The sequence below is a fragment of the Ovis canadensis genome, chromosome 1, assembly GCF_042477335.2.
Source record: "Ovis canadensis isolate MfBH-ARS-UI-01 breed Bighorn chromosome 1, ARS-UI_OviCan_v2, whole genome shotgun sequence".
In the NCBI taxonomy this organism is placed as follows: domain Eukaryota; kingdom Metazoa; phylum Chordata; class Mammalia; order Artiodactyla; family Bovidae; genus Ovis; species Ovis canadensis.
In genome coordinates, this window is record NC_091245.1 from 55,294,944 (window position 1) to 55,318,427 (window position 23,484).

Sequence of the window (23,484 nt, forward strand, 5' to 3'; positions counted from 1 at the left end):
GTACAGAACACTTTGATTCTTCTTTTTGTAATTTTTGACTACACTGTGTGGCAAGTGGGTCTCAGTTCCTCAACCAGGGATTGAACCCATGCTCCCTGCAGTCAAAGTGCATAGTCCCAATCACTAGACCACCAGGGAAGTCCCAGAACTCTTTAATGCTAAAAAATTAGGAAAGTATGAGATTAGCCCACTGTCTATTCACTAGCCCTGTGGTAAGTTTTTCAGTGACTTCTTGTAAAAGAGGGTTGGAAAGAAGGGCAAGTTATTACTGGGCTATTGTATTAGGAAACATTTTAATATAACCACAGAATAAAATCAATTCTATATTTCCCAAAGGGAAATGCTTTCTTGAAAAGTGTGGAATATTTCTTATACCTGAGTGTCTGCAGATAACACTACTATTTTTTTTAATAAACATTAAAGCCATTTTATTTATTTTTTAAAGGGTATATACTTAAATTTTTTAAAATTTTATTGTCTTTTTTTGGGTAAAGACTGTTAAAGTGGTAAATTTGAATGGATACATTCTATTATAGTGCTTTGTGCTGGGAAAACTATTGTAAAAAAGCAATGATGGAATCAAAACTTGGAAAAATCAAAATTTGAGAACTTGGGGATTACTAATATAACTATAGTGATTAAAATATTGGGAAATTTAGGTGGCATAGACAGTAGTCCAAGGAGAATTATGATTGATAAGTCTCTCGTTCCTATCAAACTTTTAATGTTAGTTTGACATCTTTTCCTGGTGTTTTTGGAAGCTTACAAATATTAATGAAACTTTTTACCTTAGTAAGAGAACTAAGATAATTTCACTAACTTACTAAGAGAACTAAAAAAGTCATTTCACTAGCTTCAAAGTAAATTGACACTTAAGATAGGAAACAAGGTTTGAAATAGTTTATTTCAAAGTGAAAGTGAAGGTTGCTCAGTCATGTCCAACTCTGCAACCCCATGTACCATGGAGAAGTCCATGGAATTCTCCAGGCCAGAATACTGGAGTGGGTAGCCTTTCCTTTCTCCAGGGATCAAACCCAGGTCTCCCGCATTGCAGGTGGATTCTTTACCAGCTGAGCCACAAGGGAAGCCCAAAGTTTATTTTAAAGACCTATGGAAATAGCACTTTTTGAAACAGTCATTAGGAGCAGTCATAAAGGAGCAGTCATTAGGTAAAAAAATTGACATTTAAAACTTTCTCACAATCTGATCATAACAACTTTGTGTCAACTTCTTAAAGTGAGCCTTCCTAAATCTTATCATTTAATCTGATGAATAATTTTATGCTTTTTCTTCTGGGCTTTGAATTCTTGGTCCAAATCACAAACCCTTCCCCTTCCTTTCTTTCTAAATTATAATAATCTTTCAAGATACTGCTCACATTTTTCTGAAACACATTTTTTTCCCTGAAAAATGAAACATTTTTTCTTTTTCATCCCCACCACTCTGTCCAGAGTGAGCATATAATTAACATTTGTGTAGTGTTTCCCTTTTAAAAGCCCTTTCCATATTTTCTCATTCTATATGTCAGTCTAGTGAGGTGGATGATGTTACTCATTTTGCAGAATAAGGGAATAATACCTGATTTTTTCAGAAGTTTGTATAGACACTAAATAACACAACTAAGAATACTGGAACCAAATTCTCTCATTCCAACTCTGATGCTCTTTCTTCTATGCCTCAAGGGTCCCTTTACTCCTGTTTTAGTTACATAACACCATTTAGCTTTTAATTGTTTATGGTCTATGTATCAAACTATTTAATTTGATTGCTAGCTGTAGACTTGAGATATGTACGGATTTGTACATGGGGAATGGAAATGGAAAAGATGATGAGAGCTGAATACATCTCTTCTTAATAACAACTGAAGAGGTCATTACGAATTCCTTACCAGCCCGTTAGCTTCTGAATGCATTATGTCTTTTAAAGCATGATACCCAGGCTTGCTGCTTTTCCTCTAGTCAAGCTACTACCTACCTTAGTGCCAAATTTTTAGTATAATTTTTATTTATTGTTTTATAATCTTAGATTTTTAAAAATTAATTTATTTTTGGTTGCACTGGGTCTCCATTGCTGAACTTGGGTTTTCTCTAGTTTCATTGAGCAAGGACTACTGTCTAGTTTCCGTGTGTGGGTGTCTCACTGCAATAGCTTCTCTTTGCCAAGCACAGGCTCTAGGGCACATGGGCTTAATAAGCACATGGGCATGTGGAATCTTCCCCAGACCAGGGATCAAAACTGTCACCTGCATTGGCAGGCAGATTCTTAACCACCTGAGCACTAGGGAATTCCCATATCCATCTTTGAAAACAAGTGTAGTACCCATCAGATACTATAAAATGGGCACTCCAATACTTCTGTTGACTATCTAATTCCAAATATGAGTCCAAATTACTGTAATTACCCAAAGAAGGACATTTAGAGTTAAGGAAAAAAAACAGGCTTTCTGGAACAATTTAAAGTAGATGATTGTTTAATGTCTTAAAGATACTTGCTTTTAGTTTAAATTTTCTGTTTTGTAACCGGGATGTAGTAAGAAATGAATCTTTTCAAAATATTTTAATTTTTTTCCTAAAGTTACATTTATAACCATGACAAGATTTTTAGGTATTATAACTTATGTTCATTCCACAAGAATGAGATTATAGAATCCAGATTTCAAACTCACAAGCAGCTTGCTGTAAGAAATCTATGATAATGATGCCTCAATGCTTGAAGGCATTTTAGGAAAGTATAAAATGCAGAGGTAAAATATATTAGATGGCCAGTAGTTTGATTATATGTAATTATTTAGGTATTATCTAAAACGAGGGCCAAATATTAGAACAGACACAGCCTAGTAGTACTCCTCGTGTGCCTACTAAGTTGCTTCAGTCGTGTTCGACTCTTTGTGACGCTATGGACTGTAGCCTGCCAGGCTCCTCTGTCCATGGGATTCTTCAGGCAAGAATACTTTAGTAGGTAGCCATGCCCTCCTCCAGGGCATCTTCCAAACCCAAGGATCAAACCTGAGTTTCTAATGTCTACTGCATTGGCAGGCAGGTTCTTTTATCACTAGTGCCACCTGGGAAGCCCAATAATATTGTTTATATTAATATTGGAACAGTGTCTATTTACCTGTTGTTAGAAATATCTTAAATCACTATTAGATTGATAACTATTGAAAAGCTCTTTGAAATCTTATCACTAGTTTCAATATCAGATGTGTATGCCTGTATATAGATTACATAAGAGAAAACACATGGTAGTGTTTGATAAACTGTAAACATGTAATTATTATTAAAGGGAAGACATAGAACAGTTTTTTTAAAAAAACATTGATTAAGAGGCTAAAATTCAGAGATAAAGGTCTGAAAAGGGAACATGGTAAGGGGCATGATCTTAGAGGATGCCTGAGTTCTTTGGGGATGATTCTGGTAGTTACTCTAATGCTTTATACTAAGTAAAATTTCCTCAGTGAAGAGAGACGATTAGTCAGTAGCCCTCCAAGTAGTAGCAGAATAGTTTGTATAGCTTAAAATAATGAAAACAATTGATAAATATAGGTCATTGTATAAATTTTAGTGCTTTCGTGTATATTATCTGATTCTCACAGTAACTTTTGTCAGGAATTCAGAGAAATTAAATGACTTGCTAAATTACCTATTAAATGGCAGAGCTGAGAGTAGGAACCAAGCATTGAAATCCTTAGGTCTTTATTTTCTTTTTTTTTTTTTATTGTTAATTGCAGGATGATTACTTTACAGTTGGTTTCTGATTACTTTAGTTGGTTTCTGCTGTACTTCAACATGAAGGTCTTTATTTATTTTTGCTTTTCTTTTTTTTAAGGTCTTTATTATTTGACTTACTCTTTAGACATTTGTAGTCCCTTTATGCTAGTCCACTAATAGTTGAAAATCCAATGATGATAGTTTTCTCAAGGCATCTTTCAAGTAATATAGAATGATTGAAGTATATGAAGCAGCAACATAAATTAAGACTGAAAAGATCTGACTCTAAAATCAAAGATATATATTTAAAAAATAAACACTGAACTTTTTATCCAGTTATTTTTAAATTGTTATAAATAACAACTTCCTTTTCTTAGGTCAGTTTTAGGTTCACAGCACAACTGAATGGAAGGTACAGAAATACAGAATTTTCCCATATACCTCCTGCCTCTACACATGCATAGCGCCCCCCTGCATTATCAACATCTCCCACTAGATGGAACATATGTTTACAACTGATGAACTTATGCTGTGTGTGCTTAGTCAGTTAGTTGTATCCAATTCTTTGTGACCCTATGGACTATAGCCTGCCAGGCTCCTCTGTCCATGAGGATTCTCTAGGTAAGAATACTGGAGTGGGTTGCCATGCCCTCCTCCAGGACATCTTCTCAACCCAGGGATCAAACCCAGGTCTCAATCTTGCATTGCAGGTGCATTGTTTACTGACTGAGCCACCAGGGAAGCCCAAGAATACTGGAGTGGGTAGCCTATCCCTTCTCCAGACAGTCTTCCTGACCTAGGAATCGAACCAGGGTCTCCTGCATTACAGGTGGATTCTTTACCAGCTGAGCTACTAGGGTAGCCCGATGAATTTATACTGATAAAGTATTATCACCCAGAGTCCATAATTTACATTAGGTTTCACTCTTGGTGGTGTATATTCTGTGAGTTTGGACAAATGTATATATTGACATGTGCCTACCGTTCAGTATCATACTGAGTAGTTTCATCACCTTAAAATCCTCTGTACCCCACCTATTTATCCTTCCCTTCCCACTAACCCTTGGCAACAGCTGATCTTTTTATTGTCTCCATAGTTTTCCCTTTTTGAAAATAATATATAGCATGTAGCCTTTTCAGACTGGCTTCTTCATTTAGTAATATGCATTTGTTTCCTCCATGTTTTTACATGGCTTGATGGATAATTTCTTTTAATTTTCTTATTTTTAAATTTATTTTATTTTGAGAAAATCATTTCTTTTAGTGCTTAATAATGTTCCATTGTCTGAATGGAATTTTACCACAGTTTATTCACCTACTGAAGGACATCGCATCTACGTTTTGGCAATTATGAATAAAGCTGCTATAAACATTCATGTGCAGGTTTTTGTGTGAACATTGGTTTTAAGCTCTTCGGAGGAATACCAAGGAACATGATTGCCAGATCACACAATAAATGTATTTTAGTTTTGTAAGAAATCACCAAACCGTCTTTCAAAGTAGAAGACATGCCTACTGGCACTGAAAGAGAGTAACTATTCTATGCCAGCATTGGTATTGCCAGAGTTCTGAATTTTGGCCATTCTAATAGGTGTGTATGGTATTTTATTGTTTTAATTTGCATTTCTCTGATAATGTTGCTTTTGAACTGTGGTGTTGGAGAAGACTCTTGAGAGTCCCTTGGACTGCAAGGAGATCCAACCAGTCCATCCTAAAGGAGATCAGTCCTTTGGTGTTCATTGGAAGGACTGATGCTGAAGCTGAAACTGATGCTAAAACTGAAACTCCAATACTTTGGCCACCTCATGTGAAGAGTTGACTCATTGGAAAAGACTCTGATGCTGGGAGGGACTGGGGGCAGGAGGAGAATGGGGACAACAGAGGATGAGATGGCTGGATGGCATCACTGACTCGATGGACGTGAGTCTGAGTGAACCCCAGGAGTTGGTGATGGACAGGGAGGCCTGGCGTGCTGCAATTCATGGGGTCACAAAGAGTTGGACGTGACTGAGCAACTGAACTGAACTGATGATGTACATTATGAAGCATCTTTATATGCTTAGGGCTTCCCTGATAGCTCAGGTAAAGAGTCCGCCTGCAATGCAGGAGACACCGGTTTAATTCCTGAGTCAGGAAGATCCACTGGAGAAGGGATAGGCTACCCACTCCAGTATTCTTGGGCTTCCCTTATGGCTCAGCTGGTAAAGAATCTGCCTGCAAAGTGGGAGACCTGGGTTCGATCCTTGGGTTGGGAAGGTCCCCCTGGAGAAGGGAAAGGCTACCCACTCCAGTATTCTGGCCTGGAGAATTCCATGGACTGTCCATGGGATCGCAAAGAGTCAGACACAGCTGAGCGACTTTCACATTTTTATATGCTTATTTGCCATCTGTATATCTTTTTTGATGACATATGTGTTAAGGTGTTTGTTAAGGTCTAAAAAATGTTAACTAATCTTTTAAACTGAGTTGTTTCTTATTGTTGAGTTTTGAGAGTTATTTATGTATTTTGGATAACAATCCTTTACTAGATAAATCTTTTGAAATACCTTCTTCCTGTCTATGGTTTGTCTTTTCATCCTTCTGTCAGTGTCTTTTTCAGTAGAAAATTTTAATTTTAATGAAATCCAGCCTATTAACTCTTTCTTTCATGAACTGTGCCTTTGTTATCATATTTTTTAATAAAAAGCATTGCCAAAACCAATGTCATAGATTTTTTTTCCCTCTATTCAAGAGTTTTATCATTTTCCATTTAGGTCTGTGATCCATTTTGAGTTATTTTTTGTGAAGGGTATGAAGTCTGTATCTAGATTCATTTTTTTACAAGTGGGTGTCCAGTGGTTCAAACACTATGTGAAACATTTTTTTTTCTCTTGTATTTCCTTTGTTCCTTTGTCAAAGATAAGTTGACTATATTTATATGAGTCTATTTTTTGGCTCCCTATTCTGTTTTATTGATCTGCTTGCCTTTTCTGATCTATTGTTCTTTCACCAGCACCATACTGTCTTAATGACTGTATTTGAAATACAGTGTATTTGAATACAATGAATGCCACCTATAACAGAATGATTTAAGATGATTTAAAAATTTAAACATAGTCAAGATGAGTAAGTAGAAAATATTAACTGGAATATTTGGAAAAGGCCATTTCTTCTTAGTTGGATAGCTTTTGTGTGAGTGGATGCGTGTGCCTGTAAATAAGGGTATTGTACACATGTTACAGTAATCATTTTTCTGGGAAAAAATTCTTCTAGTTCATATGATAAGATCACTGTCACCATAATAGTAGCTAACACTTCCATGGACATCATTATTTGCCAGTCACATTTAAGTACATCACACATTTATTTCATTTAATCCTCCCCCCAGCCCTTTGAAGTAAGTAGTAATATCAATCCTGTTTTACAGATAAGGAAACTTGAGGCTCAGAGAGGTTAAGTCCAAGGCCACACAACCAGTAGGTGGTATCGCCAGGATTCTAATACAGGTAGTCTAAGTCCAGAGTCTGTGCTTTTAACCACTGCACTATCAATATTCCCTGATGCACCTTAGATTTTATAGCCCCTATTCAAATATCTCAAACACTGTTAACAAGGTATAAAAGAGACTTGGTTTACTTATTCTTGGATAAGAAGCATCAGGGAATGGCAGTCATAATTTACTAACATTAATACTAGATGAGAAACTTCAGGTTTGAATGTACCCAGTTAAAGAATTAAATAATTAAATATTAATAGAAGTTTTCAGCAGGAATATCAGTAAACTGTTAGAAATCATTTGTCTTCAAGTATTTCAGTGATGATCTAAATTTTAATAGTACTTTAATCTGAGACTTTAGAAGGCATACTGTCTTTCTCTGTATTTACTAAAAACTGAAATGGTTTGTGAGTTGGAGAAATAAAACTTGTTTTCTTATCATCTATGAATAAAGCCAAAGTAGAAGGTAAAGATGGTATCAGTTGAATGATTAGTTATAAACTGTTTTGGTAGGTAAAGTACTACCTTTAGCTCTCATTATCTAAACATATTTAATATTTAAATTGTGATTATCAAATAAAAATACTTCTGTAAAAAATAATTTCTCTGTACTTATAATTCCAAGAAGGGAACTTTGTTAAATCTATTAAAAATAAAATGTAATGTCATTAGAATATTTACTTAATTCTGGCCCTTGGCTCCCCTCAAATTTATTATTAAGCACAAAAGCTTTGTTGCTATTCTTTAATAAACAAAATAATAAATGTAAAGTTTTATGATTTGGTTGAAAAAATTAAAATCATTTATTTAAAAAACTGTCCTTCGGTTAGAGAGGAACAACCTCTACCTAGCATAAGAACTTGACCTTGTAAACTGCAACCATTAAAGAATCTCAGTGTTTATAATTTTCTTTTAATAAAAGGAAGAAAATTGTGTTTTCATGGAATAATCTCATCAATGTTTGAGTAGTAAAAATAAAAGTAAAATAAAAAAAGTAAAAATAAAAAAACAAATTCTAATTTCATATCTTTGTTAAAAATAGATCCTTAAAGAAATTAAAGGAAAAATGTATGCTTTTTGTTAGTTTTGTTCTCTTCATGTTTTCTAACACATATACACATACCTATAAAATCAAATAAGCAATGATTTATGTAATTTCTGAAGTGTTTCAAATAGACTTATTATGTAATTTTTTTGGTTTTTATTTTTACTTTTAAAAATACATTTATTAAATGAATGTTGTTTACATCTCTGCTCCATTTACCCTACAGGCTGCCATTACTTTTCCTTTTACACACTCTATTTTGTCATGATAATTATTTACAGGGAAACAACTGCTCTTATACCACACCCCCCCAAAAAAGAAAAAACAACCCACATTCATCTCAAACAAACTTGGATGAAGAAAATTCAAAGTGATTGTGTAATGGATTTTCAGCTCTTAAGTGGTAGAAGAGACAACTCAGTCTGAAAAAGTAAATGTAAGAATAAAATGTTTCTCAAGTCCTATGTAGTTTAATAATGACCACATTGATTTATTACCCTCGTGTGTAATTGCTGTGGGTATATTTGTATATATAATTTTTCTTATTATTTTCTAAGGACGAATTCCAGGTATGATATTTATAGTGCTTCTAAAATCATTTTAAATAAACCATTCCCAAATGTTGGAAAGAATTATTTATACTGCTTATTTTAACAAAACCTAGTTAGAATTTTTTCATTTAAAGTCTTATAATTGCTTCCTTATTAACTTGGAATTCCAAGTTGAGGTAAATTCTTGCATTTCAACACTACTACTATAATCCTTTTGTTATTTATGCTATTTGAAAAAATATGAAAATCGTTTATCACCCTTCTCTCTGCGTGATGTCAGATTTCTTTCCATTTGTTGATATGTAATGCATCTTTCAGAAATGTGAAAGATCTAGTAGTCTTTGGCTTCTGAAATCATTTAATATGTCAATTCCTGATAATATTTCTAGCTCTCTGAAAATGATTGGATCAGATAAGAATCTGTTTTGTTTTTTTTTAGTTCCCAGAATTGCCCTCCGGAACAATTTAATACTTTTTATACTGCTATACCAGTGTTCTTTGATAATGAATATTTAATGGACTTTTCTTAGAAACTAATTCTAGAATACATGATTTTTATTATATTTTTATTCTACTCTCAGTGCTGATCCTTGCACTGGATTCCAAATTGCAATATGCTTCTCTAAAAAGTAAGAGTCTTAAGGTGACTTTTAATCCTAACATTTTCTGCCAAGTTTTTTGGACTTGGAAAGTCTATCTTTTGACATGGAGTATTCCTTGGTGGTACTGAAAATTTTTGCTGAATAGCTTACAAACCTCTGTAACCTGTAAGTAGGCTAGATAGATATTATACTTTTCTATACCAAGGTGTTTTTAAAGTAGAGTTTTGAGAAATAGTAAATCTTAGCTGTTAAAATGCACAAAGATGAACATTATGAAAGAATTGCTGAATCATTTTTGTAAGGCTGCTTGGTTTATAGAGTAGGCGTTCCCATATTGTTAAAGGTTAACGTGATCATTGCCTTTTCATTATCCTCTACACATATATATACATTTAATTTTTCTCATAAATGCTCTTTTTTCTTTTCATTTTACAGAAGATATTTAAATACAGTGCTCTGTACAATTCTTTTGATATTTTCTTATCAATCCATCTTTCCAATATTAGAACTAGGAACAGTTTTGAAAAGATGAAGAAACTATGTAGAAGATAAAAGAGGAGTTATATACACTGAAAATATTTCTTATAAATATCCAAAATATATATTAGAAAAGCAGGATCAAAATAGTGTATAAATGATATATGATGTAAACTTTTTAAAATAAAAAAACAGAAAATAACCATAAATATTCATAGGAAAAGAAAGAATTAGAAGGAAATATACTGACATTTATTGAAATTACCTAAAGTCATAAGATAGGAAGTTTTTTAAGATTAAAAACTTTTTTTCTTTTTTCTTTCCGTGTTTTCCAAACTCATCAATGAGTGTTTATAATTAGGGAAAATATATTTTTAAAAGAAGAAAAAATTTCTCATATTATACCTTGTAAATAGCATATCCAGATTCTAAGCTGATCCAGTTAAAAGTCTTAAACGTGAGTTTTTACTGCCTGAAACCTGATACTTTTTCCTGTCTTTCCGGAAGCAACACAAAAATTCTTTAAATAGTGACCCTAGGAATGAGGAGGGCGGATCTCATTCTGTTTTAGTTGAAGTGACTAAATCAGATATGAAGCTTTCACAAGTATTAGTCTGCCTGAACTATTAACTCTTGCATACTACAAAACCCACAAAACTTATTAAAATCATGAGCTAAAGACATATTTAAGTCCTTTACTTATTTTTAAAATGTTGCTTTTGATACTTATGATATATAGCCTTTTACAATGTGAAATTCCTGGCATTTCTGGTTGCAGACCCTAGGAGTTTTGAAAATGACACATTATTTGACAATTTTAATGTAAACCATATTTTAATACTGTATATCTTAATTTGAATGACTTGAAGTTAAAATAACTAAAGTATTTTTATTTGTATATATCTAATTTTAATAAGATACTTAATGGCTATAATTATTTTTTTATTGCTTTTTCATTTAGAATGGAGTAAGTAAATGTGTAGTTATGATATTCTATGCTGAAATACTGGTTTCTTAATCCACTTGGCCTCTTAAAAAGGAAACAAGTATGGTAGAGCCAGAAGGAAACTGAATAGTTAATCGTGGAGGAGGAGAAAACCTAGCTCGGTACTAGAGGCAGCTGGGGAAGTGACGTCCTGTAGCATTTGCTGTTCTAGAAAGTGCAGAGACACGTAGTGAAAATGGGAGGATCTAGAAGGAGGCCGTCTCCCGTGTAGTGTATATTTATCTGTAAGTGAGCCGTTGGGGAAGGAATTAAATACTGAGGCGCTGTCTGCTTGCTGCCTTAAGACAGCGAAGCTGAATTGCTGATTTGCTTTAACTTTTAAAATACCCAGCTTGGTTTATTTTTCTTAGAATCATTGTATTGCTAAGACTGGGGACGCTGTTTTCTTTCACAAAGGGAAATCTAAGTTCATTTCAAGGCACTCGAAATGGGGAAAGACTATTATTGCATTTTGGGAATTGAAAAAGGAGCTTCAGATGAAGATATTAAAAAGGCTTACCGAAAACAAGCCCTCAGATTTCATCCGGACAAGAACAAATCTCCTCAGGCAGAGGAAAAATTTAAAGAGGTCGCAGAAGCTTATGAAGTATTGAGTGATCCTAAAAAGAGAGAAATATATGATCAGTTTGGGGAGGAAGGTAAGAGTTCAGTGTATATCTTTCTGTCTCTCTTTTTTCTCTATCAGCTTTCTGGTTATTAAGTTCTCTGACATTTCAAAAGTAGAAAGACAGATAATGGATAAAAGCAAGATTTCATCCCTGATCATATGAATGAATGTTGCATAGCTATGAATGAAATGTACTTGTTTGTCCTTTTTTGGATTTTGACATTTTGTGCACTATATATGTTCTGCCATTAGATTTGTACTGTTAACATTGTATTTGAAAAGAAACCTTAAATTCCCATACTCATTAAGAAATTGTGTCAAAAGTCTTATGCAACCTGTTTTTTTTTTTTTTTTTTTATGAATTTTCTGCCAGAGCCAGTAAAGATTCTTCGGTCATTTAAAATCTTAAGATTGGCAGTTCAAACTCTGGGTAGTTTATATTTTATTCACGAAAACAAAAGAAGTTTTTTGCCTTTTTTCTTATGACAAAGCTAGTTTAGATTAAACAGGACAGAATCTTCTCTCTGAGAAGCCGAAGGCCCAGGCATTTAGCTGTAGTTGTTTTTGGCATTCTGCCTGGAGAGGAAAGAATTTTCCTGATGTCATAAAATACCAGAACAAGTTTTTAGCTTAATTGTAAACACTAATTGTGTGCCAAGAAAATGAGATCTCAGAAATGCAATTTTTGACCTAAAATGGCCACCTTCTTAGAACAATGACTGATTTACTTTAAGATAACATTATTTCTTTTGAAATTTTACTATCTAGGTGTAGAGGAAGGCATGATAACTTCCCTTTCCTCTCCCTGCCACACTTTTGTTTCTTGGATTGTGAGATCTGAAACTAGTTGAATACAGTAAATGGGAGTAAAATATAAGATTATCCTTTTATCATTCTGGATTTTAAATTGTCCATCATCACCATATAAATGTAGCTGTAAAGTAAGACGATTTAAAATTGCTAATTAACAGCAACAAGAACATTTTAATTTTTACAAGTTCTATAATTTCAACTTTTTATATCAGGATTAAGTTATTACTAATTTTTTCCCCAAATATTATTTTAAAATCATTCACTGTAGTTATGAAACTTTTTTTTTGCTTTATTGCATTTAATATTAAATTTCCCTAATTAAAAATCTATCTTAAAATACACTGAAGTGGTAACTGTGTATTTTGAGTTAAAAAGTTAAATTTAGGGTAATTGTATAGAGGTTTTTGGTTTTTTTTTCTTGTTATGCTTTTTCTTTTTGATCTGAGTTGCCCCAAATTGCAGTTTCTGCTGCTATGAGGACCTGCAGTGTCAGGTTCCTGCAAAGTAAAGATTGAAAAAAGCAAGTAGTGGGCAGTTCAGTCCTGCTGGTTCCTTATGGCCGTACTCAAAATACTATGATTTCTTTCATCTCAAAAGCTAAGCAGGATTCTCAGATACTACTAGCTATATACTACTCTTTCTGAAGTTATTTTGTAAATAAATCTATAAACACGGTATAACACTATGAATTCCCATGAAAAAGCAAATATCCATTGATTTAATCCACACCTCACTAACAGCCCAAATCTGTCTATAACTAAACCATGATTCAGTGTTTCTAAGGATATTTATCTTCAGAATTTTCATGTCACCAAATGATACATTTTTCTCGGCCTAACATTACCTCTTAATAGTGTTTTTCTTGAGTTATATTTCTCCAGTTTGATTTTTACTGAGCGTCATCAGTGAAGTGAATTTTTAAAAAACTAAAACAGGATCATCTATGTACCCCAAATCTTTTAGATAATTGATATAAGCAATAGAAGTAATAGTGAGGGAAGAATAAGTTTTTTAAATCATTGAAATATATTATTCAGAAATACTATTTTCTACTTATATTACTTTAAAATACAGTTAAAATGAAAGTTATTATGTTTTAGAAATTATTCTTTACAGAAAAGCATTATAATTATTTATCCTTTATTCAGAATATCTCATTAAGTATACTGTTAAAACGTGGAAAAATATTTTTGTTTCTTTGCCTGTCATTGATTTGTTTATGCTTGCAGGCCTGGTTGCATAGCCCTCTGTGTTTCTCTAGAAGTAACAAAACGCTAATTTACCTGGTACACTTTTCCCCCTGAATTATTATATTCTCTTTTACAACCTGAAGCTGTGGGAATAAACCATGAACTGAGAATTGTATGAGTTAAACATGCTAAATTTATATATTTAGGACCTAAGAGAGCCAGTGATCCCAGTATATTTGTGTTTTTAAAATGTCTAATATCCACAGTTTTAAATGCTGGGTTTTAAAAAAGCTAGATAAAAAAAGAGATGTTTTAAATTTACCATATGACCCAGCATTTCCACTCCTGGGAATCTATAAAAGAGAAATGAAAATACAGGTCCACACAAAGACATGTACGTGAGTATTCATAGCAGCATCATTTGTGATGGCCCCAAATGAAAATATCCGAAAGCCATCATCTTTTAGTAAATGGATAAATGAAGTGTGGTATATATGTATACACACACACAACTTAGCAATTAAAAGGACTGAGTTAATAAAACATGCTTTGTAAATGAAATAACCTCAAACATTAGAAGTCATATGTAAATGACTACATATTCTATTATTCCATTTATATAAAATGCATGGAAAAGGCAAATTTATAGACAAAACAGATCAGTGGTTGCCTAGAGCTAGAGGGGGTAGCAAGGATTAACTCCAAATAGAAATGAAAATACTCTTTGGGTTGACGGAAATGTTTTATAACTGGATTGTGGTGATGGGTGCACAGTTCTATAACTTGACTAAGACCAATGGTATATTTACAATGGGTTACTTTTATAGTGTGGAATAAATAAAATTGTTTTATAATAGAGACATTTCTCCATAGTTGAATAATTTGAAAACAAAAAACAGGACTACTGAAACTTGAAATTGGATTTTGATCTAATTTCTCCTCCAAAGTTTTAGGTTTAGTTCTGAATTGTTCTGTGAATGTCAACAGAATTTCATATTAAAAGACTTAAAAACAGATTTTCAGTAACACATCCTTATAGTAGCCTAGTTTTCTAACATTTCTTTCTCTTCATATCTTCCTTTTTTTATTGTTTATGTTTCACTCAATAACTTAAAATTTAAATACTGAAAGATAGTATTTATATAATCAAATCTGTGTTTAGTACATTAATCTTTATACTAGCTATTAATCTTTATACTAGTTTGCTGCTTCTGTTCTTTATATAGTTAATTAACAATCTACTATATATTTTAAAAAGTAAATTGGATTTCTATGAATCAAAACTTTAAAGAATCTCATTGTGCTAGTTAACTCTAAGTGTTGTTATAAATTTGGATTTTTACATATTGCTGCTGCTGCTGCTAAGTCGCTTCAGTCGTGTCCAACTCTGTGCGACCCCATAGATGGCAGCCCACCAGGCTCCCCCGTCCCTGGGATTCTCCAGGCAAGAACACTGGAGTGGGTTGCCATTTCCTTCTCCAATGCATGCAAGTGAAAAGTGAAAGTGAGGTCGCTCAGTCATGTCCAACTCTTAGCGACCCTATGGAATGCAGCCTACCAGGCTCCTCCGTCCATGGGATTTTCCAGGCAAGAGTACTGGAGTGGGGTGCCATTGCCTTCTCCAGTTTTACATATTAGATCTCCTTAAAAGAAGTTATTAAAGTCATATAAGTTTTTTCCTTGAAGTCCTAATTTTTCTCCAGTGCTGCTGCTTTTAATAAACTTTAATCAACTAATTAAATGGATATCATTGTTATGAATAATATCCCAGACACATAATTTTTTTTTTTTTTGCAAATTGGTTGGTTGCTTGTGTTTTAAATAATAGCAGTCTTGGTACAACATAAGTAAATGTTGACTCTGGGGTATATTTCTTGCTCACACGAAGTGATGATGGTGTTTAGAAAAAATTTTGGATAGCATAGGTAGTCTAGCTGCATACTAAAATTTTCCATGAGCAATCAAAATGTACGTAGTGAAAAGTTGACTGTATAGTTGATGACAGGCTTGTTCAAGTGCTGGGCAGCACAAGTGATACTTGCATAATAATTCATGTTATATTAGTGTGAATTTTGGTAGGATTTTCTCAGTCACAGTAGTACACAGTTGACTGTTTAGTGTCAAAGCTTTATTGGAGGCTGTTTGTTATCTTTGATGAATGTCAGTTCAGACAGTGTGTGAATCTTCTCAGGGACTCAGTAATCCTGATTGAGTTACCATTTTTGGCAAAGGGCTTTTAGGGAAAAGCCAAACCCATGATGTAATAACAAAATGTAATTCTTTCTTTTCATGAGTCCGTTATACATCCAAAACATTTAGATTTTGTCTTGTAAAGGGTTCAGTTGGGCAGGCTAGTTTACTCAGTTTACTTTATGAACTCTGTTAAATCGTTATACTCTGTGGGATGAAAGATGGAGTGATTGAAATAATTTAGTATTGGTTTAATCACATTGGTAATGACCTTGAGTTATACACATATTCTATCATTCAAAAAAAAAAAAATCTGCCACTAGCTTTTTTTTAACATTTGGAGTTATAACTATACCACTAAAATTTAGAGAAAGTTGAGTTTTGAATGAGCTGTTTGTTAAAAGTTCTTGTCCTACTTATCCTTGTCATTGTTTTCTACAAGGCATATCCTGAGTGAAAGATGCCAAATAGAATAAAAAATGTTAAACTCTCTGGGAAAGCATGCTGAGTGACTTCAGTAGAGTTTTCACTATTAAATTTCTCATATGTGTATGTGTGATTATACTTTATATTGTTTTTGTTTCTGCCTTTTCCCTGTCTTGACACTGAGCACACATTTTAGTGTTTCTTTCGAACACTTTAAGAATTAGTTCTTCCCTTTATTCAGCAAACATGAGTGGCCGTCATTTTCAGAACTGTATGCATGAACAGTGCAAAAATGAATAAAATGTATTTCCTGCCCTCAAATTACTCACTGATGAACATATCTGAACCTCTTAGTTTAATTCTCTTGGTGTGTGTGTTTTTGTTTTTTTTTTACAGTTTTATAATTTTTAGGTTCTGTTCCTGCTTGTCTCCTTGGTCAGGAATACCCATAAGGATCATCCAGAAACTTTGCTGAGACTGTAATGATATAAATCCTTGTCACTGTCGATCCCTTAGAAAATCACTATACTGTTGTTTCGTAGGTTTTAGTAGAATCTTTCGTCACTATGTAGTAGAAAATGCTGTTTCAAATATGTTATTTCTTGTGAACTACTAATTGCTTAGTTGAGTCTTAGGGAACAGGATCAAAGAGTCTTGGTGTAGGAAGCAGGTTGTCCATAATAGACAAGAATAACCAGCCCAAAGGTCTTACAGGTCAAAAGGGTTCACAGCTCATGATTTCAGTTTTCTTTTTATATGCTGTTGAAATTAATGCTATCATGTGATATGCCTAGGTAAAAATTTCATTATTTAGGATGTGGATAGTAATTTTAGTGTCTAAAATTTTGTTAATGGAATTTTTTCCCTTTCTGCCATGAATGAGGTCTATTTTAATTCTTAAGCAGTGAAAGATGATCTGAAATAAAGATAGTTATTTTGAATATGACATTTTACATCACTGATTTGTGTTCACTGATAATGATGGTGCTCAAAGATTTAGGTTATATATTTTGTTTGCATTGATTACTGAAGACCTTTTGATTGACATCTTTTTTTTCTTTGCTATTTTTAAAATTATATTTAAAATATAGTTGATTTACAGTGTTGTATTAATTTCTGCTATGCAGCAAAGTAATTCAGTTATACATGTACATAATCTTTTCCATTATGGTTTGTCACAGGATATTGAATATAGTTTCTGTGTTATACAATAGGACCTTGTTGTTTATCCATCCTATATATCGTAGTTTGCATCTGCTAATCCCAAACTCCCAAATCCTTCCCTCCCTCCACCCTTTGAATGACATTTTTTAAAACCTAAATTTATATACTTTAAATCATCAAACCAGTAGCTTATAAGAGGTTTCCAATTTTTATTTTCTTTTTTTTGCATGGAACAATGAGTTGGAAATAAATTATTGTTAAAGATGGGGATTTGGAGAAAGAATTTGAAAGCTAAAAATTTAACTTAGGGTGGAATGATTGGTAGTTATATGGCTGTTTTGTATTTAGTTATAATGGCATTTCTGACCAATATTAATAAGTAGCAACCTAAGTTAGCCAAAGTTTATGAGTAATATAATTTTTAAAAGTTTAACTTTCAAGAGTTGTAAGTATTTTTCTCACCATGCTTATCTTCTCATTTAGGGTTGAAAGGAGGAGCAGGAGGTACTGATGGACAAGGAGGTACCTTCCGGTACACCTTTCATGGTGATCCTCATGCCACATTTGCAGCATTTTTTGGAGGTTCCAACCCCTTTGAAATTTTCTTTGGAAGACGGATGGGTGGTGGTAGAGATTCTGATGAAATGGAAGTAGATGGAGATCCTTTTGGCGCCTTTGGATTCAGCATGAATGGATATCCAAGAGACAGGAATTCTGTGGGGCCATCCCGCCTCAAACAAGATCCTCCAGTTATTCATGAACTTAGAGTATCACTTGAAGAAATATATAGTGGTTGTACCAAACGAATGAAGATTTCTCGGAAGAGGTTAAACCCTGACGGGAGGAGTTACAGAACTGAGGACAAAATTCTCACCATCGAGATTAAAAAAGGGTGGAAAGAAGGCACCAAAATTACTTTTCCAAGGGAAGGAGATGAAACACCAACTAGTATTCCAGCAGACATTGTTTTTGTCATTAAAGATAAAGATCACCCCAAATTCAAAAGGGATGGGTCAAATATAATTTATACTGCTAAAATTAGTTTACGAGAGGTAAGTTAGTAGGATATCGGATTCTGAAACCAAACAGAATTATGCATGTAATCTTTGAGAATTTACCTAAATAATAGCAAACATTGATGTTTACTACACAAGCATTCTTACAATTTTCAGAAGAACCCTCTAAAGTAGTACTACTATTTTGCCTCTTTTGTGGATAATATTTCTAAGTTTAGTTATTTATACTAACAATTTAAATGCCGGTTTTAAGTGCTGACGAGATTATATACTATGAGGCCTACCTAGTATGGATTATCTGTACTTTGTTTTCGCAGTTTGTCAAATCTGCATTGTAATCTCATTACCTTAGTCCATGTATAAGATTTCTTCCAAAGTTGTTAACTTGAGTTAATAATTATATAACAAACAAGGCATTAAAAGACAAAATAAGTTACGAGGGTACTGCTTTAATACATTAGTTTGTATTTATTCTACTTTTAGGCACTGTTTCTCAAATTGGATTATAATCCTGCAAATATGCCCATGTCAGTTCCCTGCTTAAAATTCTTAAATAACTTCATAGAGCATCTACCATAAAGTCTAAACTCTTTAGCTTAAAGTAACAGATTGTTTTTAATCTAATTTCTACCCATACATGTGTATACATTTCCCTAAGTTTGATATATTATTATCTTGTATACCTCTGTCTTTGTCTGAGTTGTCCTCTATGGAACACTGCTGTTCCTTGTTCTACCTCAACACTTACTAATGGTCCAGTGCTTACCTCAAGCAATCTGTATTCCCAGAAGCTAAGGGAGTACATTGGGTGCCCTTTGTCTCAGACAAGAATTCTGCACATACTTCTCTGACAACTTTATACTGTAAAGTTATAATTACTGGTTTGCTTCTGAATTCTTTGTGCATTCCTTGAGGTAGGGTCTGTGTTCATGGTCCCTATATGTTCAGCATCTAGCAGAAATATATGGCATATATGGTACTCAGTAAATATTTACTGACTAAAACAATGAATATATTGTCCTAACGTTTTCACTCTGGAGAAGTATGTAGTTGCTCCTATCTTTTTCTTTCTGGTTCTTAATTTCTCCCTCTTCTCTTCTCCCATTCCATCCTTGCAACTTGAATGTTGTAATAGCAGCCTCAAACAATTCATTTCATTCTAGGACAATGTGAAAGACATTCTTTCCTCCTCTTTTCCTTTTTCCTTTTCCTTTCCTTCCCCTTCTCCTTTCCTTCTTTTGTAAACTATCTGATTTTGTGTGTCCTGAAGGGACTTTCTAATGGGGAAAAAGTCTTAAAATTATTGATATTCTTTTGGAGGTTAAAAGTTTACCTTAGAATCATTCTTTACAGCTGGTTTAGACTTTTATATTTTGAAGTTTGTTAATTTTATTTGGTTCATTTTAGGCATTGTGCGGCTGCTCAATTAATGTGCCAACCATGGATGGAAGAACCATACCTATGACAGTAAATGATATTGTGAAACCTGGAATGAGGCGAAGAATTATTGGATATGGGCTACCATTCCCGAAAAATCCTGACCAACGTGGTGACCTTCTAATAGAATTTGAGGTTTCCTTCCCGGATACTATATCCTCATCGTCCAAAGAAGTACTTAGGAAACATCTTCCTGCCTCATAGAATGAAAAACTTTGTTAACCATATTTTGATAAGGCACTGAAAATATAAAAGGACTGGCCATTTACTGATGTAGATGTGAATTCTGTATAAAGACATGTAAATTATTTTGAGGGTTCATTACATTGCATGAATAGAGACGGGTCAAATAAAAAGGCAAAAGGGATTTTTGCAGTTAGAGATGAAGAGAAAACCACTCACTGTATTTTATTTCATTTCTCCCAAGTCAGAATTTTTTAGTATTTTGCGTACATGTAAAATTCATTTCTGTGGAGTTAATAGATGTATTTCTAATAAAGTACCAGGCTATCCAAGTACTTTATTTCATATATATTTACACTGTAAGTGTGATAGCTTCTCGTTTATAATGGAAATTTAAATTCTTAACTATACATGTGATAGGTACTTCTGGTAAAGAAGAACCCAAGTTACTTGGAAATCTGGTTAACTAGATTAAAATCATATGAAATGCTGCTATAGGGCTGGTACCCATAAAAGAGTATCCTAATACATATATTTCACCATTTTGATTTTTAAAGTATGCTGTAGCATTTCTTAATAACATAGTTATAATATTCTTAAGACAGACCTTTTCTTCATAAAAAGGAAATTAATGGCAATTTATCTCCTGTGGAAATCCCAATTGCCTGAATTACTGATATTTTAGAAATAGGTTGTTTTTAAAATGCCACATATAATTTTATGCAAATTAACTATATATCTTGGACTTAATAAATTATAGGTACATTTTATTGTCCATTAGTTAAGGATAATTTGTTTGATAATAAACATGTTTTTAGAGGAAATATTGTTACTTGGAATTAATTTTCCAATTACACAGTCTTCTATAACTTACTCATAATATGCTATATGTACCATATGCAATTTCCCTAAAAAGAATAAACTACCACTATGGTGTTAAACCAAAATATGGGGAAAATAAACACTAACTGCTGCTTATGAATGATGTTGCTACTACTTGCTATGCATATAAATATTTTACTTTTTCATATGTATAGATTGCATTTCTTAGGTGTTTTAATTTTTTAAATATATTTACGTTTAAAAAGTTATTCTGTTTTCTGTTTTATAGCTATAGTAAGAATGATATTTTGAAACAAAGATTTTGGTTCAAAAGGAATTTTCAGGATAATTGGTATACAAGGTTTATTGGACCCTATCACCTTTTAGCAGAATATGGTCTTCTTTTAGAAATTCAAAACTTAGGTTTTAATCACCATATACTTTACAGCTTTATTGAGATATAATTCTCATGCTAAAAAGTTTACCATTTTAAAGTACACAATCCAGTTGTTTTCGTATATTCACCTTATATAGCCACTTTATAATTTCAGAACATTTACATCACCCTAAAAAGAAACCACATAACCGTTAGCACTCACTTCCCATTCCTCCAGCCCCTGGCAAACACTAATCTACTTTCTACTTCTATGGATTCATCTATTCTGGACATTTCTTATAAGTGGGGTTAAACAATACTTGGCTTTTTTGTTTGTTTCTTTCACTTAGCATAATGTTTTCAAGATACACCCGTGTTGTATCATTCAGTACTTCGTTCCTTGTTTTATGGCCGGATAATATTCTGTTGTTTGGATATACTACATTCTGTTTATCCATTCATTAATTGATGGGCATTTAGGTTATTTCCACTTTTTGGCTATAATGAATAATACAACTCTGAACATTTTTGTACCACTTTTTCTGTACATAATTTTTTAATTTTCTTGGGAATATACCTAAGAATAAAATTGGTGGGGATAACCATATACTTTAATTGCAAATGGAAAATGCTTGACAATGTCAGAGAATTCATAATCATGCATATTATTCCATTAATTTATAAATGATTCCTTTATAACTTTCTCTAAATGACAGTTAAAACTCCTTAAGGAAGTGGGAACATCATGGAGATTTTCTCACATCTAAAGAGATAAGAGCTGAAAAGCATCAGTGAGATTGGTAGGCATGGTTTCTATTTTAAACCCACTGTCATTATTTTCTTGATTAAGCATTTTCTCCCAAGTTAAATGATTTGTAGATTAGATAGATGAATGATCTTTGGATTAAAGAGTATTTGTTAAAGTACAGAATTATTCTAATAGTAAAAAATTAATTGTTATTGCTATATAAATACAGTTTATCGAGGATACCCTGGTGGTCCAGTGGTTAGGACTCTGCGCTGTCACTGCCAAGGCCCTAGGTTCAATCCCTCGTCAGAGGACTAAGATCCCACAAAATGCGCAGCACAGGCCAAACAAAACAAAACAAAACGGTATATCAGTATCTCCCGGGTCTTAAAGGGTGTCAGTAATGCCTTCATATGTAGTAAGTGCCCAGTTTTTATTTGCTGAGTGTTGACTTGATGTAGAAGTAGAGTTTTAAAGTTTTCTCACTTGCTTATCTTATGAAGGTACTTTTGATTTTAAAAGGTTCTCTTTACGTTAAACCAGGTTCTTGGATACCTGGAATAGTTCTGAAAGTATTGTGGATCTTAGTAAGCTAATAGATAAAATATTACTCATCCTACAACTAAAATTTAGTACATCATCTCTGTAGCTATTAGAGTTTGGGGTTTTGTGAATGTAGTTCTTTTCTTTTTTCTTTTGGCCCCACCACATGTCTTGCTGGATCTTGACCTGGGATGAAACCCCAGCCTATGGGCTGTGAAAGCACTGAGTCCTAACCACTGGGCTGCCAGGGAATTCTCAGTTTACGTAAATGTAGTTCTTAGCCATTCTTATAAAGAAGAAACTGGAGATTTAGGAAAACAAAACTGGAGATTTATGTCAGTTTTGGATGCAACCTTAAACATGAGAAATAAAACAGAGGCAAACAACTCTACTCCTGTTTGTGTTAAAGGGACGTCACTGAGATGAAGATAAAAAACTTGGACCAGAAGTACTCCTGTATTAAGTTATAATAGGAGGTCTATGTTAGAGAAGAGCTTGAGAAATATTTAGTTTTGTTTATCTAATAGATTAAAGTTTGCACAGGGTTTTTAATCTCAAGTATATATTTTTCATATCTGGGACTGGGAATGAAGGGGTTCAAGAAATGGGATTAACTGAGAATCCTAAAACTTGGAAAATATGAAACTTTTGGAATGAGGGTAGGTTTCTTTTTATTAATTGCCTTCTTTATATGTCTATTATCTAACAAAGTAAAAATAAATTTGCAAGCATCTTATGGAAACTGAGAATGAGAGATCCTGAAAAGTTTCTAGAAAGCAAGGAATGGTAAACCATATTTATTACTAATTAAAAATATAAATATCACTTTTTATTTAGTACAACTATCATTTTCAGTTCAGTTCAGTCGCTCAGTCGTGTCTGACTCTTGCGACCCCATGAATCGCAGCACGCCAGGCCTCCCTGTCCATCACCAACTCCTGGAGTTCACTCAGACTCAGGTCCATCGAGTCAGTGATGCCATCCAGCCATCTGATCCTCTGTTGTCCCCTTCTCCTGTCCCCAGTCCCTCCCAGCATCAGAGTCTTTTCCAATGAGTCACCTCTTCGAGTGAGGTGGCCAAAGTACTGGAGTTTCAGCTTTAGCAT

The 23,484-nt window shown here is 33.4% G+C and overlaps 1 protein-coding gene across 12 annotated transcripts in view; it reads left to right on the plus strand.

Annotated features, from left to right (window-relative positions):
- Positions 1 to 22,764, plus strand: part of DNAJB4 (DnaJ heat shock protein family (Hsp40) member B4) — a 43,498-nt gene extending 20,734 nt beyond the window's left edge. For 5 of the 12 annotated variants that reach the window (XM_069595579.1, XM_069595537.1, XM_069595589.1 and 2 more), the window contains 4 exons: positions 8,509 to 8,663; positions 11,260 to 11,501; positions 17,737 to 18,305; positions 19,677 to 22,764. In XM_069595579.1, the coding sequence (XP_069451680.1) occupies positions 11,291 to 11,501; positions 17,737 to 18,305; positions 19,677 to 19,910 (1,014 nt within the window). In that variant the 5' untranslated portion in view covers positions 8,509 to 8,663; positions 11,260 to 11,290 and the 3' untranslated portion in view covers positions 19,911 to 22,764. Of the gene's footprint in view, positions 1 to 7,113; positions 7,193 to 8,453; positions 8,664 to 9,681; positions 11,502 to 17,736; positions 18,306 to 19,676 lie in introns of those variants that run through there. The other 7 variants (XM_069595620.1, XM_069595611.1, XM_069595570.1 and 4 more) reach the window with 6 other exon arrangements.
- Positions 22,765 to 23,484: the final 720 nt, after the last annotated feature.